General features: G+C 38.1%; 1 protein-coding gene across 3 annotated transcripts in view; it reads right to left on the bottom strand.

The window, feature by feature from the left end:
- Positions 1-1,535: 1,535 nt before the first annotated feature.
- TBX18 (T-box transcription factor 18) overlaps positions 1,536-19,430 on the bottom strand; it is a 31,388-nt gene continuing 13,493 nt past the window's right edge. For 2 of the 3 annotated variants that reach the window (XM_043888494.1, XM_043888495.1), the window contains 4 exons: positions 18,668-18,835; positions 13,777-13,841; positions 7,259-7,353; positions 1,536-5,665 (listed from right to left, as the gene is read on the bottom strand). In XM_043888494.1, coding sequence (XP_043744429.1) covers positions 4,941-5,665; positions 7,259-7,353; positions 13,777-13,841; positions 18,668-18,835 — 1,053 coding nt within the window. In that variant the 3' untranslated portion in view covers positions 1,536-4,940. The remainder of the gene's footprint in view (positions 5,666-7,258; positions 7,354-13,776; positions 13,842-18,667; positions 18,836-19,430) is intronic. The other variant, XM_043888493.1, reaches the window with a different exon arrangement.

Here is a 19,430-nt window from a genome sequence, read left to right as displayed (position 1 = left end):
TGAATGACTTGGAATTCAAATTGGAATCATTTCTAAACATTTTACTAGATGAAAATAGATGGGGAAACAACAGAAACAGTGACAGACTTTATTTTGGGGGCTCCAAAATCACTGCAGATGGTGATTGCAGCCATGAAATTAAAAGACACTTGCTTCTTGGAAGAAAAGTTATGACCAACCTAGACAGCATATTAAAAAGCAGACATTACTTTGCCAACAAAGGTCTATCTAGTCAAAGCTATGGTTTTTCCAGTAATCATGTGTGGATGTGAGAATTGGACTATAAAGAAAGCTGAGCACCGAAGAATTGACGCTTTTGAACTGTGTGTTGGAGAAGACTCTTGAGAGTCCCTTGGACAGCAAGGAGGTCCAACCAGTCCATCCCAAAGGAAATCAGTCCTGAATATTCACTGGAAGGACTGATGTTGAAGCTGAAACTCCAATACTTTGGCCACTTGATGCAAAGAGCTGACTCATTTGAAAAGACCCTGATGCTGGGAAAGATTGAGGGTGGGAGGAGAAGGGAACGACAGAGAATGAGATGGTTGGATGGTATCACCAACTCAATGGACATGAGTTTGAGTAAACTCCAGGAGTTGGTGATGGACAGGGAAGCCTGGCATGCTGCAGTCCATGGGGTCACAAAGAGTTGGACATGACTGAGCAACTCAACTGAACTGATAATTATTTAACTTATTTCCAAACTGAAACAATTTTATACCATGCAGTTAAGAGCATCATGAAAAGGAAATTTTATTAACATCTTTTTCTGTTCACTATAAAATAGTAAATGCATTATTAAGTGCAGCTTCCTTCGTAATATATAAAAGTATGTGTTATGTATTATAACTAAATAAAGTAGAATTCCATTTTTAAAAGTTGTAAGTAATCCAATAAATTTTTAAAAATCCTGGTAATGTAGTGTTCTTTATAAAGATATATACCTAAATATATATAAAAAGATATCTTTTGGAAATATATATATATCCAAATACTTGTACATATCTCTGAAAATTTTTATAAAACTATTTTTCTGTTATTAAGCTGAATATTATTTATACACCAAGGTTGTATGAATTTGAAACTGAAAGGACTAGTAAAACTTCTCATCACAGACACTCCTTTAACATGTAAAAAACAGATCTAAAGCGGTTACATTTTGTCTAAAATCATGATTGGGAAATACATGGTTTGAAATTAGGTTCCCTCATTCTCAAGGAAGTGATGATCTCCTTCAAAATTCCAAAAAAAGAAAATTCATGATTTGAAAATCTATCAGCATGTAGATGGATATTAAGGTTTATAAACCTCTGTTGGATGTTATCTATACTTGAAATATATATGTATATGTATATGTAAATATATGTATATAAATGTATATGTAAAGATATATGTATATATAAATATATATGTAAATATATGTATATAAATATATATGTATACACACACACACACACACACACACATATATATGCATATATATTTCTTCATTTCCCCCGACAATATTTTTAAGCTTTGAGCTCCTGGACAGCTGTAATCATGTATGTCTACTTTACTCTTCACATAGTCAACTTCACCTGCAACTTCTCTGAGCACCTATTTTAAGGAATGATGATTAATGAGATTAAAACACAATGTGGTAATGATTTAATAAAATGATTTAATTTCCAGTGGAAGAAACTCTCCATGTAGATGAGTCAATAAACTCTCCATGAGGACACCTGGCAGAGTTACACTTTGAAATAGAGGATTCTTTACAAACCTAATAGAAGATAGCATCGGCATAGCACCCACCAACTCTACCATGACTCCTGAAAAACACTTAAGAAATTATTTTTAATGGCTTTACCCCAGACTTGGTTAGTGATCACTCTTCTTGCACCTTCTCCTTCACATCCAAATCTCAGAACTACCCTACTCCAAAATTTACTCTCTTCTCTTAATCAAATCCCCAGTTATCTCCAAAACTTCTGTGCTATCTATTTCATACTAAGGTGTGAGTTGCTTGTAGGTTTATATCTTGGGAGTGAGGTCTCAAGAGGAATTCGCATTTTAAAAGTGGGGTGCATTCTGTTCAAAATTCCACTAATATAAAGTGTGTGATCCACTGCCATATCAGCAGTACTATGTCCCAACCTCCTCTGGGGGCCACCAAAGTCTCCTCACCCCCCTACATTCCAGAAACCAGGGGTCAGCAACTGGGTGCCCTACTAGAGAAAAGCTATTGACCTCTGGGAGGGAGCTTGGATGGAAGCAAGTGTTAATTTTCAAAATGTGACTGGTTGTGATAGCAACAACCTCACCTCATCACAATGTCCCTTGGAATGTTTTCTGGGCAAGGGGTCTAAAAGTGATCTGTCATCACTGGTCAGTGGTACAAGTAGCTTATTCTTACATCCTTGCCCTTCCCCCTCGGACCCAAAACAAAACATCCCAGTCTGCCCTCCTCTTCTCACATTCGAATTTTCATGTGTTCACCATTTGTCAGGGCTTCACCTTCAATGACATGGTCAAGGCACCAAGAAATTATATTTAACACATGAAAAATGAATACCAGGCCCATTTCCTCATGCCTTATAATTGTAAGCTATAAAATTTGTGTTTGGAGTCTTCATGTGTGTGCCTATTCTTGGAACACCGTTTATAGACACTTTAAATGATTCCTCTCCAAAGTCATAAAAGGGTTTAGTAACACACTTTAATATATAATTTCTTAAGTATTTTTTAATAAAATACAGATATATAATTATAATTATCAATGCATGTATGTCATTTAATATAATGATAAAAGGCTAGTCTTTGAAGTGACATGAAGATTAATATTTACAATAAAACCTAAAGGAAATAGCACTTGTACAATATTGCTGATCAAAAGGAAAAGATTAAAAATTCTCCTCGTATTGTGGTATCATCTCAAATCACAAAGAGGAAAAAGGAAAATTCTCATCTTATTAATATATATAGGAATAGATCACTACTTTCCATGTTTTCTCAAGATGGAAAACCTTCTTGTTCTCCTGAAATTATGCCAGATTCTGAGGCTGGGATATGTTCATAATAAGGACTTTTCCCAAATCTTTATCAAGCTATTAATACCATACACAAACATGTTACATAGATCTAACTATTGGAAATATGTCATGTACCTTCACACTAATTTTAAATTTAAAGATCAATACTCACTTGACGAACTGCTAGAGAATCCATGAGGAAATTTATCAGTATGTATAAAGAGTCACATTGTGTGAAAATACTGTTCAAATAGTAATCCCCCTAACATATAACATCCATGCTGCTTTAAAGTAAAGAAGCAAATTAGGAACTACATTGGTCACCCATCAAACTATGGATAGGATAATGTTTAGCATTGAAAGGAAACCCTACTGCTTTTGCTTGACAAACATATGAGACGTAATGAGTCAATGTCCAGACACATAATTTCATTCTCAACAAATAGATGGTAATGCTCTTCACCTTGCATTCTTAACTTTTCCTATTAATCTCATTTTGTGCTATCAAAGTTACTACTTGTTTTGAAACCATGTACACATTATTTTGGGGATTTTTAAAAATAATGCTGTTTTTTTCTCTTTTTTTTTCCAGTTTCAAGGCTAAAAATGATGTTGAGGTTAAAAGTTTTACAGCTCCTTTATCATAATTGGTATCTTCCTCCTTAGTCTTCCAAGAAGGACTTTATAGTAATGGGTTTTGGCCTTTGCACTGCAACCCCCAAAAGACAGATTGCTGGAGATAACCTCCTGAAATTCCTTACAGCGCTATTTAACACCAGGAAGGCCTAGAATCTATCTGTTTTGAGAAAGACTCAGACAAAAGGACAAGGTTCAGGGAGGGGGGAGGTTTCAATTTGCAGGAATTTTCGACACATAAATAAGTAGTGTAAGTGCCTTTTCTCTTTACTTCTAGATCATGGGTCAGGAATCTCAAGGCAAGATGGAAAAAGAAACCTGAATGAAAAAACCACACTATAAAAACCTAAGGGAAAGCAGAAAATATTATTCCTCTTGATTTAAAATGTTAGACATTTTTCATTGGAATCAAAGTATTTGAGGTGGATTTATTTTCTTTTTGCCATTCCAGTCATATCACATATTCCTTTCCTGGTGAAAACTGGAATTTAAAATATTTATTGGTCTACTTGATACTAAATAAAATGAACCAAGAAAGTCCAAAACACTGGAAATTTATTCTCTGCATATGAATAAATACCTCTTATATATCTGACAGAAAGTGAAAAAATTACAAGCCTCTCTATCTTCTTTAGGGAAATAATTATTATGGACTATGAATTTTTACAGGACCAAAGTCACCTAATAGATGTGTTAAATAAGAACAAGCAGGAACGCAAAAGCTAATCCTTCATGATTACAAATACCTCAGAACTATTACTAAGACTTCAACTGGCTTTTGCATCTTAGGTTCTCACACTGTGCCCAAGAATAACAAATCGCAAGACTCTGTGTGCTGGTTTACTGCTGGTTATCAACACTCAAGTAGGAAATCTGTGTAGAGCATTTTCCTGATAAATTAAGTTATGCGTCTTAGTCTGGTTAGTATCATTGCCAAGTTTTAAGTTTGCTGGTTTTTTTTTTTTAAGTATAAGAACTTTGGTTAAACATACTACATGTATGCCAATACTCTGTGCAACTGGGGAGAAAAATAGAGGGAGGATGTGGTTTTGTAGGCTGCAAACTCCACATGCCACATACAGTATACATATATACCATAGCTAATCACAGTCTCACCATGAGGAAGTCAAAAACCTCAGTGAGCCTTCATTTTCTATTATATATACATTTTACAAGCTACTTGATAAGTTTCTTTTCATATTGCTTTCCAAAGAGAAAAAAAAAGTAATAAAAGAAAACAAAGAAAGAAAATACATTAGCTGGATTCGAATGTAGTTTAACTTAAAGGCTTCATCAGACCATATGTGCAGATACTTGAGATGATGAGAGAGTTAAGCTTCCTAGGGTCCTAGAGTCAAAGAAACTCTGCTGACCCCCACTGCTAAGCAGGTGCACGCCTTCCACGGGGGGCAACATCTGCCGATCCGTCATGGTCCCACTTGGTGAGGACCCCAAGAAACTTCCTTGGGAAGAAACAATTTTCTCAGGACTGGCAGCCAGTTTAGGGGATGTGGAGAAGTTATACCCATACAAGGCACAGGGGCTGTGTAATCTGAACGTGTTGTAGGAACCCTGGTGGGTCTGGTTAGCAGCAAAGGCGTTGCTGGGGGGTGAAGGCATGATGTACTGGAGCTGGGGAGACATCCCTGAAATCTGCATGGACAAGCTGGTCTGTGGGCAGCTGAAGGTGTCCCCATCCGTGCCGCCCATGGACATGTTCACCGAGGCGCTGCTGCTGACGCCCACGTAGGAGGGAGTCCTGGGAGGGGCGAAGGTCTCCCCTGTCTGGTTGGTGAGCCTGTTGTAGGTCTCAGCCAAGGACGTGCTGTATCGGTTGAGGGTGAGGCCAGAGCGGGCACAGGCGGAATAGTCAGCTGGGGCCAGACCACACAGTTGGCTGGTGTTGGGTCCCAGATGGAAGGCAGGAGATGAGCAAGGGGAGCCGGACAAAAGATGAGGGTGGGTGGCCGCAACGCCATTCCCAGAACCTTGGAGTAAGGTAGAGGAACCTGTATTTCCTACAAAAGAAGTTGAAATGTAAAGAGCCTCTTTTCCTTTCAATTTTGTACACATGAGCTAGACGCAACTTGTTACACGCGCAGGTACAAAGACAAAAAGGAGATGGTCTCCACTCTCAGGAATTGTAATGTAATTGAATTTAGACTGAATGACTTTAAACACAGATACTCTCAACATTTTCAAGAAAAATTATCTCCCCAAGGGATGGTCTTTTTTGTTTATTTGTTTGCTTTTTGTTGTTTTTGTTTGTTCGCAAAAGGTATGAGGACTCTACCACATCAAATTTTCACATTTTCTCCCTCAATTAGTGTTCTCAGAGTTTTCTCATTATTTTGTAATAAACATTATAAATATTGACTTTCCTAGCAACTTAAGAAAATATAAATTTCATCTTACTGTGTAATTTTTTCCAGAAGTATAACCATCACCTCACTTCTACCCACTTTTTACTCTTTTTTCAGCAGAGTTTGCTCTGGATCAATATATTTTCTTGCAAGAAAAAAAAAGGAATTCAAAAGAAAGATCCAAACCGGCCAGACCCATCCTGTCTCAAACGAAATGGCAACCTCCCACTGAAAGCTTCTGTGGGTCAATGACTACCACGCATGCGGGGCTATTACAATAAGGCAACAGTCTCGAACTTCAAAAATCTCATTTCCAAACAGAAAGCGGTTTGGTGAATCACATGGTAACCAAGAGCAGAGGTCCAGCAGATAAACAGTCCTGTGAAATAGAGAGGGTGTTTAACCCTGCCTCCAATCAATAACAGTGGTGGCGGCTGATCGCCCCCCACCCCCCAGATTTGCTGGCAGATTGATGTCTTCAACTTGATGGAACTTAGGGAGAGAAGAGAATTCCAATGGGCTGGACAGGTTGTAAAACCTTCATTGCTCTAGTGACAGTGTTTTATATAGCTTCTCAAAATAATCTAAAAGCCCAATCCACCCAATGATAATTATCTAAAAACCTAGCATGCTAAATTCTCATGGGGATGCCAGGCAGGGTCAGGCATTAAGTGCAGGACTGAGTGCAGGATTGGACTGTGAGTCCTAGCTACCCAGTAGACAAGGAAGCATCATCCTGTTGCATGCAGCCTCTTTGAGGAAACACCAGCCCTGGGCTTGTTGAAAATGCTCAACAGTGATCTCAGGGAAGACTGCCTCAGTGTACCTGAACTTCTCATCATAAATCAGCAGGAGAAACCTGCCTAGAGGCAATTCAGTTGAAAGAAGTGAAGAAAGAAGGGGGCAAAAAAGGATGACCTGGGACCAGCATCTGTAATTTCTTATGATGTACAACTGGTACCAGGGCCAACTAGTCTACCTCTAATTTTAAGGAAAAAAAATTAAAGGTGAGATAAAGGTCATGAAATACATAAACTGCCTAAAACATCCAAAACTTAACTTATGACCACACTAGCCATTTTCCTGGCCCATACCTATACCAGACACAAAAGGGAGGGATCTTGTAATAGAAGGATGTTGGTAATAAGGTAGCCATTAGACAATAGTAATGACTGGGGCATTTTTCAGTGCCCGAGCATCTAGGTAAGAACTGACCAAATCTATGACCCAGGAGACTTCATGATTTACCTTGCTTGGGAATTCCAGGGATATCTTCAAAGGTGAGGGTCCGTAGTGAAGGTCTCCAGAATGCATATGACTCCACAAGGGCTTCCAAACCCATTCTAAATGGAAGGGTCAGGACAGGGAATGAACACAAGAAGCCAAGTTAGGAGCAGGTGGAGTTTTCAACAGTGATAAGCTGCTCAGGAAACACCACCGGTGTTGACAGCGTCTCCCTCGTTGGCAGGGTAAGAGCTCGGCACAAACACACACCGAAAAAAAATGGTTTGTCACCAAGAGCACAAGAGGATAGAAACCACCCAGAAGGTCCTGTTAATATTCTCTGAAAAACAAGATGATCTCAGGGGATACAAAGCTGCCCCCTGTGCTAGGAAGATGACGTGAAGACCATCCATCCTGGCTACCCTGAGTCCAAGGCTCTGTGTGATCTGGAACCACCCTCTCCCCCTGATACATTACTACCCCTCTGATGAGGAAGGCTCTGCCACAAAAGTGTGCTCCTGCAAAGAGGCATTTCTACCCATCATTCAGTGCCTCGACCACCAGCCGAGAAGAGCAGTCATCCAAGGAAAATGGACTTCTCTCTCCGAGACATGATCACCACCCCCAGGACAGCAGCTCTGACTTCTCAACTCAGCCTCCAGGAGGACCACAGCAAGGTGATCTCACAGGGCGCTAAGGTACATAGACCTAGTGTTAGCACCTGACATTATGGTAAAGCCTCTACATACGCTTAGTGAATGGACACAAAGAGATAGGATAACTTCATAATGGACTACTCACACGATATCTATAAATTTTAAAACCTGGCTGACTACTCTAAATACACACAAAAATGTATGCATCTCCAACCGTAAGTGATTCAGAGTCTTCCCTATTGTATATCAGATAATTAAGTCCTCCAGGTCCTAGAAACGAATCCCTTCACTCAACTAGCACCTTCTCAAGGCCTTTCCACTTTGCCCTCAACCATCTTCTCAGTCCTAATCAATCTGTTAATTCAGGTAACATTATGCTTTCCATGAAACGCGCAGCTTCGCTGAAGAAAATGCCTGATTCCTGAGTGTTACACTGTACAAGGCAACCTCTTGAGACTGTCAGATACAGTTTTAGTGAATACAGATAATCTGTGTTTAATGCAAATTTAAAGACAGGGAGTATGATTAACAGCTTAGACTCCCCGTGATAGCTGCTGTAGATTCCCTGCATCTCCAAGTCATAACCTATGAACTAGAAACCTATGAACTAGAGAACTAGAGAAACACCCCCTTCAGAGTCACACCTCCTATACAACATGGTGGAAACTCCCGGAAGACCCAGAGTAAGTGACCTGTGCATACAGATAAAACCATCTTCCCTTACTTGCCCTGGGCTGCACTGAGCATGAAGGACAGAGTCTGGCTTTGGATGGAATCATTGTGCCCCAGAGAGAGGACTAGTTAGTGCTCAGGACACTGGATTGGGGTCAGGAGAATTGGGCTGTGACTACAACCCTGTAACATTGAGTAAATATTTGGAGCTCCCTGGACTGCCATTTCCCACAAAGTGAGGACTAGAATACAAAGTTCTGAGTCCTCTCCTAGCCCTCAAGTTTACCACTAAGCGATTTATAAACCAGACATTATATCTGTGGCTGACTACAAACCAGGGCTAAGAACATTCTACTCAACAATACTTTATGTAAAGTATTGACTGGGGAGAAGTTCGGCAGCTCTATCAGTCTCAAAGCCCCACAGAACCTGCAGGTTTCATTCAATACTAGACTCATGAATGCTGCGCATGCATGCATGCTAAGTCGCTTCCGTTGTGTCCAACTCTTTCTGACCCTATGGGCTGTAGCCCACCAGGTTCCTCTGTCCATAGGATTCCCCAGGCAAGAATACTGGAGTGGGTTGCCACGCAGGGGATCTTCCTGACCAAGGGATTGAACCCACATCTCTTACATCTCTTGCATTGTCAGGCAGGCTCTTTACCACCAGCGCCACCTGGGAAGCCCCTCATGAATGCTGGGTGCTGCTTATTCTATTACTTTATTTTAGCTTGTACTAATACTCAATTTTTATGACTTTCTAGAAACAAGCTTTTTTAAGTTAAAGAATTTAGGACACAGTTTTGTCCTAAACTGCTTTGTTAAACACAGATGAATTTTTGTAATTACAGTTTTAAATATTCAGGATACCTAAGTAGTCCTGGAGAGGCCTCAAGGGGAATTTACTAAGAGACAATTAATGAACATCTACAGGACTCAGAAATTTATTAACTGTGGAGATGAGCATCAGTGCATTATTTGTGTTAGTGGTGTAAACTTGACTATGTTTCAAATACAAGCCCATATTCCAAATTCTTAGGGTGAAGTTACTAATCCTCACAAATGGGCAACCCTAAGCCTTAAAGAGATGCTCTGAAGGTTACAGATCTACAAGTGGTCTGATTTGGAGCTACTGATATTTTTCTTGAGGCTGCTGTTTCACACTGCAAGTTCCAGAAAGGATTTCAGATATTTTGCAGGAAACAGTTATAAAATATTTATTAGCTGAATCTGGACTTTAAAAAAAAAAAAAAAAAAGTCTTCATATTCCCCAGTAATGGAGACTTTTCCCGTCTAGTTAAAGGAAAGATAAAAGGCACCTCCTGCAGGCGTGTAGCCAAGGCGATAATTTATACAAGATGCCTTTGAACAATTTCCACGTTTTATCACCCCCCTAATTTATGCTATCAAATGGCCGAGTTTATTTAGTAAAATGGTTATGTTTTTTCCTAAAGTATTTAAAGAGAAGAAATTTTTGTACCTTCCTGAGTAAAAGATTTTATAGGGTCAACCCTAAGGCCTAACTGAAGAATGAAACTATTCTCAGCACATAAATTCTCCTTCACGTAACAAATGTCCTGCAGGAGCGCTTTTAAGGGCTGAAGCTACTGATTTCTATAAAATAGGCTGTAGGACCATAAATAGCCAGGAAGGTATAATTTTTAATTAAAGCAAATTGTTTTATAAAGTTTAAAAAATCACAAGTCCAAGTTTATTTCTTGTTCTGCATAGTTTGTTTATTTCATATATAGGGAAAAAATAAAAACAGAATGTATATTAAAAAGTAATAATAGTACAACAAAATCAGGGGTATTAAAGAAATATTTTGCACTTTTTCTCATGGGCTTTTTTCTCTATTAATATATGAAAACATATCACCCCTTCCCCAAGTCCTCAGCACCAGTGCACCCTCCTGATCTTATAGATAACTTCAGCTCTTTTTTTTTTAAGGAAAATAACACATAAGTCAGAAATCTTTAAAGCTTACCACATTCTCTCTTTTCCATAAAATTGTCTTTTGCATTTATCAGTGGAAAATGTTAAAGTATTTAACACTGATTCACAGATATTTAATATTGAGTCATAGATATTTAGCATTTAAAGATAAGCACTGAAGAGATTGTCTGTCATAAGCAGGAGAATTCATTTTAACAAGAAAAAAGTGAAACTATTCATTTCACCAACAGGGAAGCTATGTATAAGCTCAGTAGGTTTTTCCTATACTAAGGTATTATTTAAACAGTTGGAATAAAATAAAAATTTGAAAGTTTAACAACCTTTTAAAAAGTGTTAAGATATAATTCATTATTTTTTGCATATCTATTAAAAACTTTAAAAGGTGTAAAATCAGGAAATAAACAGTAGCCAACACCATGATTGCAATGGCTTATACTACCTCAACAGCCAAAGGAAAGAAAAGTTTCTACTGAACCTAGCATTTTGACCTCATCATGATACCAAACAAGAGGCTTGGTGGTTTATTTTGACCAATGCCTCTGATTTTTTTTAACTGATCAAAAAAAAAAAAACCTTTTAATTGTGCCAACTTACCTAAAATTCTTTTTGAAGCTTTGCAATATCAGGTTGGCCAAAAAGTTCATTTGGGTTTCTCCATTACATCTTACGGAAAATTATTCCGAACGAACTTTTTGGTCAACCTAATATGTATCTATCATCTCACTTCCGTTTACAGGCTTATCCACTATAAACACTACCCAAAATACATCTTGAAAAATGTTTAAAGTTATCACTTCAAAAATGAACTGACAGTAATGTACAAAATGATAAATATAATTAACACTGTTCTATGTTATATAAGGAAGGTAATTCTAAGTGTTCTCATCACAAGGAAAAAAACTGTTTTTCTATTTCTTTACTTTATGCCTATATGAGACGATGTATGTTCACTAAACTTACTGTGATAATCATTTCACGATGTATGTAAGTTAAATCATTATGTGGTACACCTTAAACTTTAGCAGTGCTGTATGTCAATGACATCTCAATAAAAGTAGAAGGGAAAAAAATACAGTGTTCAAGCCATGTGACCCCACAATGTCAACAGCAGTGAGGTCTTTGCTAGAGTCGTCCTCCAGGAGAACCTGGAATTAGTCTTGGCATGGCTTATCTGCCTGCAGTGCAGGAGACCTGGATTCGATCCCTGTGTTGGGAAGATTCCCTGGAAGAGGGCATGGCAACCTACTCCAGTATTCTGCCTGGAGAATCTAAATGGACAGAAGAGCCTGGCAGGCTACAGTTCATGGGGTCGCAAAGAGCTGGACACGACTGAATGACTAAGCAGAGCACAGTATAGTCTCAAGTCTTAGTGCTGCCTCCCTGGAGCTTCAGTAAATTCATCCTCTGCTTAAAAAAAAAAAAAGAACTGAAAGCAATGCAAGGTTCTTAAATAGATAAATATTCTGCTATCAGAAGAGTCACAAGAAGATTTCATCAAAGTATTTGTCAAGGTCGAAAAAGGAGTCATCCCAGGGGCTACCTCAGTCACCTCACCAATAAGCACCTCAGTTACTGATTTATTCAGCTTTCAGAAACTCCTCTGAAAAGCAATGTTAACCAGGAGCTAATGCAATGATGTAACAAAAGCCAAGCAAAGTTTTTCTCCACATGGAAAGAGACATCTAAAACAATAGAACAATCTCAGCACAGCAGACGTATGGTAGGAACACCCGGAAATCTGCCTACAGAGTGAAGGATTTCAGAGGGAAGCTGCATTATTAGTCAGTCTTATTGATCTGCATGCGCTAAATTAGAGGCTATTCTACTCTCAAACATTTTAGTCCTCATATTCAGTCAGTTCAGTCACTCAGTCGTGTCCGACTCTTTGTGACCCCATGGACCTGCAGCACGCAGTTCATCCCTGTCCATCACCAACTCCCAGAGCCTACTCAAACTTATGTCCATCAGGTCGGTGATGCCCAGTCCTCATAAGTACATGGTGTTTAAAAGAACCACTGCATTACCAAAGAGGGGGGATAAATTAGTGATTAGCAGATACAAACTACTATGTATAAAATAGATAAACCACAGTGTTCTACTGTATAGCACAGAATATTCAGTATCTTATAATAAACCACAATGGAAAATAATCTGAAAAAGAAAAAAATAAATAAAAGAACCATTGCACATGAAGATGAAATCAAGTCTTTCTGCAGGCACACAAGTTTATTCTGAGAAAAGGTCTCTGTCTATGCTCACCTTGCTCAGCTAATCATCTGAAAGAACTAAAATGGACTACTTCCTGATTGTTTTCTCTCTACAATTTTAAGCGAAACTGTTCCTAAAATAAGATAATAGAGGGTCTGGACCTCATATAGCCACAGCCTATCAATACCAAGTTTTTAAGTATTAGAACAATGTCTGGAATAAAGTGATAAAAATGTCTCAAATACTTTTTAAAAACAAAATGCTTTTCAAAACATTTAAGTCAAAGTCTTACCCAGAGAGGGCATCTGGAGAACGTTAGTCTATTATTACTATCAACAGTTATAAAATATTTTAGAAAATGTCACACCAACTCTATTGGAATAGAATCATATCAATAAATTCAAAAACTCGTGGCACACAGACTAAGGAGATCTGCTTTTTGATAAAGAGTAATAGAGTGGAATTCATTACTGTAGCTCTCCCACTTAGTACAAACACCATAAAACACGACACAGAAAAAAAAATAAACAAGTGTGTGGCTGTCAGTAGAGCCAAGACAAATTTGGAAACTAAAGAACATCAGCTGTCTCGGCAGTGGGGAGTAGTTTCAAATTCTAGCTGAAAATCTGAGTGAACAAGAGTCTCTGTCATATTTCGAAGAGAGATCAATACATAGTTGTGACATTGCTAAGCAAATTCTAAACCAAGAGCAGATGCAGACAGTATTTTGACTTGGGATACTAAAGACCCTGGGCCTGGAGGCACAGGTTTCTACAAAGCCCCTTCAGAGGCAGCATGCACTGTATACCCTGAGAACTTCTGTTTTCACCCCAGCATTTCACATCAACATTCAGCTGAGAAATGAGTAAGCCACAATGATGCACCCAAAATAAGTTATATTCATGCCTCAATGACATTAACAAATTTAAACTTCATCAGAAATGATTTCAAAACCACATAAGTAAATTTAACTGTTTACTTTGTAGTGGAAAATTCACCATAAAAATCAAATGTATTTATCACAGCCAGAATGTTTTTAACTAAGACTCACCTATTACGCCCGGAGTCTCGGAAGCCTTTGGCAAAGGGATTCCTATCTATCTTTAGACGAGTAATCTGCAGATTAGAAAAAAAAAAAATCACATCAGATCTTAAGATAAAAGTCAAGGAAGATTATCAAAAATGGTAGTGATGGAAGAACTATAAGAAACTCCAGGATCAACTGTCAGAGAATTCTTCTCCCCTGTTTCTCAGGTATTTTATTATCTTAGTAGCAAAGCAACAAGAATATTTCAGAAGTCATCTAGACAATCATTTGCTATGAAAAGAACATTCCCCTACTTCTATCCAAGCACTGTAATAAAGTTTGCTTTGCTATTAATATCCCTAGAGACGGGGATTCTGAATCATCTGTTGATAATTGCCCTTCGTTTGACAATCTCTTTAAAATTCTTCCCTTTATTAATTCTGTGAAATGTGTCTGCTTCTCTTGCAGTAGTGGTGATGGAGAACAGCTAATATCCAACTTCTATTTAACAGCCACTTATACACTTAAATGTAGCTAACGTTCTTCAGAAATAGGCAATATACACTCCTTGAATGTTCCTGCCTTCCGTTTTTCTTTGTCTCTCCTCAAATCATCTTTACAGCTCTCATCTCCTCCTTCATCTGTGGAGTCGTGACCTGGTCAGAGCACTACAGTGAATGTCTAACCAAACGTAACCATGACTTAAAGGTTTCAACAGGATTCAATCTTATACACACAGGAGAAATAAATAATAGCTTCATTTTAACTACAGCTGTAATTTGTTGACTTATAACTAGATTTTTATTCAGGAAGATCCCAGGATTTGAGGGAAAAGTTTTTATAAGTGGTCTAATCATCTCTGTTAAAAACAATTTTTTTTTAGTTATACCATCTTGAAATTGACACTAATAAACAACATCCCATCTGTTTCTGACCATATCTTCACCTTGCCCAGAGAAGTTGATAGCCTATTTTCTAAGAAGTGCATCATGCTTCGTTTTCTGTGTTCCTTGGTTTAGTAGAATCTGCTAAGCTGTAATTGTGCCATTTTGGTCAAGGACAAATGAAGACCGCTGAATGACACTAAGGCAAAGAAGGGCATCTTTGGAGTCACCTGAAGTCCTCCTCCATCACGCTGTGTGAACTTCCAGCCATCTGCCAATCAGCCTTGCAACACCTAAGGCAGGTGCATTCCATATGCTACTGTCTTAGTTTGTGGGTTCTGCTGCTGCTGCTGCTGCTAAGTCGCTTCACTCGTGTCCGACTCTGCGACCCCATGGACAGCAGCCCACCAGGCTCCTCCGTCCACAGGATTCTCTAGGCAAGGATACTGGAGTGGGTTGCCATTTCCTTCTCCAAGTTTGGGGATGGAACTACATTATAAACAAGATAATGTAAAGGTCTGCTAAGCAATTCACTATGTTTACCACTCTGCCATTGAAAGAATTATTTATAATTCATTATAACTCCATTATCTGTTCATTTAAATAATGCTTAAAGAAAACTTAATAACTTAAACATTCATTTAAAACAGTATTTTAACACAGTGGGAAAGGGGAAGGTGGAATAAATTGGGAGAGTAATATTGACATATATAAACTGCCATGTATAAAAGAGGCAGCTAACGGGAAGCTGCTGGATAGCAAAGGAAGTTCACCTTGGGGTTCGGTGATGACCTAAAGGGGTGGGATGTTGGGGTGGGGTGGGAAGGAGGTTCGAGACAGAGGGGATATACACGCATACATGTGACTGATTCCTATTGTTGTATAAGAATATATATATGGTTTCTGTATAGCAGAAACCAACACAACACTATAAAGCAATTACACTCCAATAAAAAAATTAAAAATTAAAAAAAAAGTAGAGGGGAAGAAGTTTAAAAAAATATTTCTGAGCTATAAATACATGAAAAAACCAAGCAAAAAAATAGCATTTTAAAAAAGAGTTTACATCTCATTAGGACTGGCTGATTCATATCAATGTATGACAAAACCCACTGGAAAAAAAATAATAATTAAAAAAAAAATAAAAAAATAAAAAAAAAGAGTTTACAGCTATTAAAAAGAATGCATTTGAATCAGTTCTAATGAGGTGGATGAAACTGGAGCCTATTATACAGAGTGAAGTCAGAAAGCAAAACGCCAATACAGTATATGAATACATATTATGAAATTCAGAATGATGTTAATGATGACCCTATATGAGAGACAGCAAAAGAGACACAGATGTAAAGAACAGACTTTCGGACTCTGTGGGAGAAGGCGAGGGTGGGACGATTTGAGAGAACAGTATTGAAACATGTATACTATCAAGTGTGAAACAGATCGCCAGTCCAGATTTGATGAATGAGACAGGGTGCTTGGGGCTGGAGCACTGGGAAGACCCAGAGGGATGGGATGGGGAGGGAGGAGGGAGGGGGTTCAGGATGGGGAACACATGTACACCCATGGCTGATTCAGGTGAATGTATGACAAAAACCACCACAATATTGTAAGGTAATCAGCCTCCAATTAAAGTAAATAAATAAATAAATTTTAAAAATTAAAAAAAATTAAAAAGTTCGATTTACATCATGGTGCTTGTTTAAAAAGAGGTACATTGCAATCACTAGCATCCTTATTTTTACTACTGACATTACATCTATTACATGTGTACCATGTCTGTTGTAATATGAGTTTTGTACATATTATTTCATTTAATTCTCATAGCAACTTAGATGTAGTTATTATCCCGATTTTAAGTTTTCTTTTATACTGGCTTAAGTTTTCTATGATTATAAGGTTACTTGGCCATAGAACCAGACTGGGACCCCAAGTTTCAGAGCTTATGCTCATAACCACCAGGCATGGAAGCCTACCAATTTCCCATAAGATCTTTAAAATACAGCTGGGAAGTTTAAAAGAAAAAGAACAACTACATTTTTCATGATCAATTTCCTTTCTTCTAACTTTTCCATTCTTTTAACTGATTTATCAGCATTTGTGAGTTGATGTTAGTCACCATTATGTATCAAAAACCCACTGTATCTTGTTTATTGTATAATAGAGGCGTGGAGAAAATACACATTTAAAATAACATTTAATACACAGTTAATTGAATGTGTAATTCAGAGACAGACAGATAGGGAAGAAAGATGACAGGATTGTTTAAAAGGTACCAAAGGTACAAAATGCCTCTTTTCTCCTTATACATTGTATTTTTCCTGAAAAAAAAAAATCATTTTCTATGACTAATACATTTTAAGAATATATTCCTGGGGCTTCCTGCTGGTCCAGTTGTTAATACTTTGCCTTCTAATGAGGGGGCTTCAGGTTCCATCCCTGGTTGAAGAGATAAGATCCCACATACCTCACAGCCAAAAACACAAAACATAAAACAGAAGAAATATTGTAACAAAGTCAATAAAGACTAAAAGGGAGCATGCATGTGCCGCTTCAGTCCTGTCCGATTCTGTGTGACCCTATGAACTGTAGACTGCCATGGACTCATCCACGGGATTCTCCAGGCAAGAATACTGGAGTGGATTGCCATGCCCTCCTCCAGGTAATCTTCATGACCCAGGGATTGAACCCACATCTCTTACATTTCCTGTATTGGCAGGTGGGTTCTTTATCACTAGGGCCACCTGAGAAGCCCTGAAAAGGGGGCTATATCTTTTAAAAAAAAATCTTAATTATCTCCAGCCCTTTTAAAGGTTAATTTCATGTTCTTTCCTAAAAGCCTACACAAAATTGTGACAATGTGAGCATGAGAGGACAAGACAGCTTGGGTGGTGTCACCCATGGTCGAGAGCAGATGAGCCTCTTAGCCCTAAGGGAGAATTCACAGGGCAGGGTTCAAATCTCCCAAGAAAAGTTAAAACAAAAGAAAACAAAACGGAGAGCTTATAAAGCCTTAGATTGTTGACTGAGATGTATATAAATGTCAAGAGAAGTGGAAATCTAAAATAATGCTGCTGACCTTTGAAAATTAAAAAAAAAATCTACCACAGACCACATTGCTCCACTACATAGCTATTTCTTATGAAAACTGGCCAGAAAATTGCATGGGTCAAATAACTGCCTCCATTCAATTTTCCACCTGCTTGATACAGCCTTAAATAATGACATATATTAATGCTCACTTATAGAGAAAAGAAAAATTTCACTTCTCAAATTATTTCTAATTTAATGAAAGGATTATTCCACAATTGCTTATCTCTCAGACAGTAAGTGTATGTGTAGCCCTCTATCACAATTAATGAAATAGCCCTTTTGTACATATAAGAAGGATAAATGATTGTGAAATACTTCCCATAACACATGGATGGCAGCTTTAAAATAAAGTGAGCTGACAAATCTCATGTCCTGTGATACAACTCACTTTCATATTCTACAGGTCTATTTCCTAGTCAGTACACATGCTTTCTAATTTTAATTATGACATCAGGATTCAATGTCTCAAAATAGAAAGTAAACCTACACTGTCAGTCACGAGAGACATTCTGGTCTAAAGAAATCTTCACTAGAGTAGCTTTACATGGGTACCTTGGGTAAATAATTATTATTACTACATATGCAAGCATGCTAAGTCACTTCAGTCATGTCCAACTCTTTGCAATCCTATGAACCATAGCCCACCAGGCTTCTCTGTCCATGGGATTCTCCAGGCAAGAATACTGGAGTGGGTTGCCATGCCCTCCTCCAGGGTATCTTCCCGACCCAGCGATCGAACCCCTTTTGTTATGTCTCCTGCATTGACAGGTGGGTGTGTGTATATATATATGTGTATATATATATATACACATTCTGGATGTCATACATGGCAAGCACTTTATGACAATTCTTAACTTTTAGAAAGAGTGAAAGAGAGAGCCAGCTTTTAATCTGCACGTGAAATTAAAAGTCTAGAAAGATTCCAATTCTGAAAATAATACCTGCTGGTTCTGATAGGCGGTGACAGTGGTGAAAACAGTTTCTGGAAAGGAGAATGCCTTCACTCCCTCTCCAGATGGAACAGGCTTGATGGGAGAAAGATCGTCCCCACAGTCTTTACGGATGATGTGGACTCGCGGTTGGTATTTGTGCATAGAATGAAGTATAATCTATATCAAGGAAAGAGAAGACAAATCTGTCAGCAACTTCTACCCAATCTCAACCCCTTGACTAAATATTGAATGTGTAAAACAAATCCCAGTTAGAAATAAAGATACCCAAGGCTGTGAAAGTCCCAATTTAATAAAGTGTATCAAAACTGGAGTGAGACAATTAGGAAGTTGTTTGGAAAGTGTGCATACAAAAGAAAAAAAGGCAAGTAATTATTTTGGTTGAAGCCCTGTGTGCAACCATATGAATATAGCATCACATTTTCTGTTTCTGAAAACACAAGAATAAATTCATCAGCATTTTTATTTATAATGAACCTAACAGAACACAGAGTCCAAAACAATAAAACTAAAAATGAGATTGAAATGATTATTTTAATTCCACCACACCCATCCCCTAAAAATAAGTATTTGCACACCAAGATTTTCTTCAGAACACATTTTTCCTCTGTTGGTGACTACAACATGTCTACTCAAGGGCAAAGGGATTTTAAGGATACTCCAGGGTCTGCCTTATGTGTGGTTCACAAAGTCTCTGGTTTGCCTGGAGAGTCCAGCATTCATGCTTTCATCACAACAAGGCTTCCAAAACCCA

This window comes from Cervus elaphus, chromosome 26 (assembly GCF_910594005.1).
Source record: "Cervus elaphus chromosome 26, mCerEla1.1, whole genome shotgun sequence".
Classification (NCBI taxonomy): Eukaryota; Metazoa; Chordata; class Mammalia; order Artiodactyla; family Cervidae; genus Cervus; species Cervus elaphus.
The sequence above is the reverse complement of the archived record's forward strand: the minus strand, read 5'-3'. Positions and strand labels throughout refer to the sequence as shown.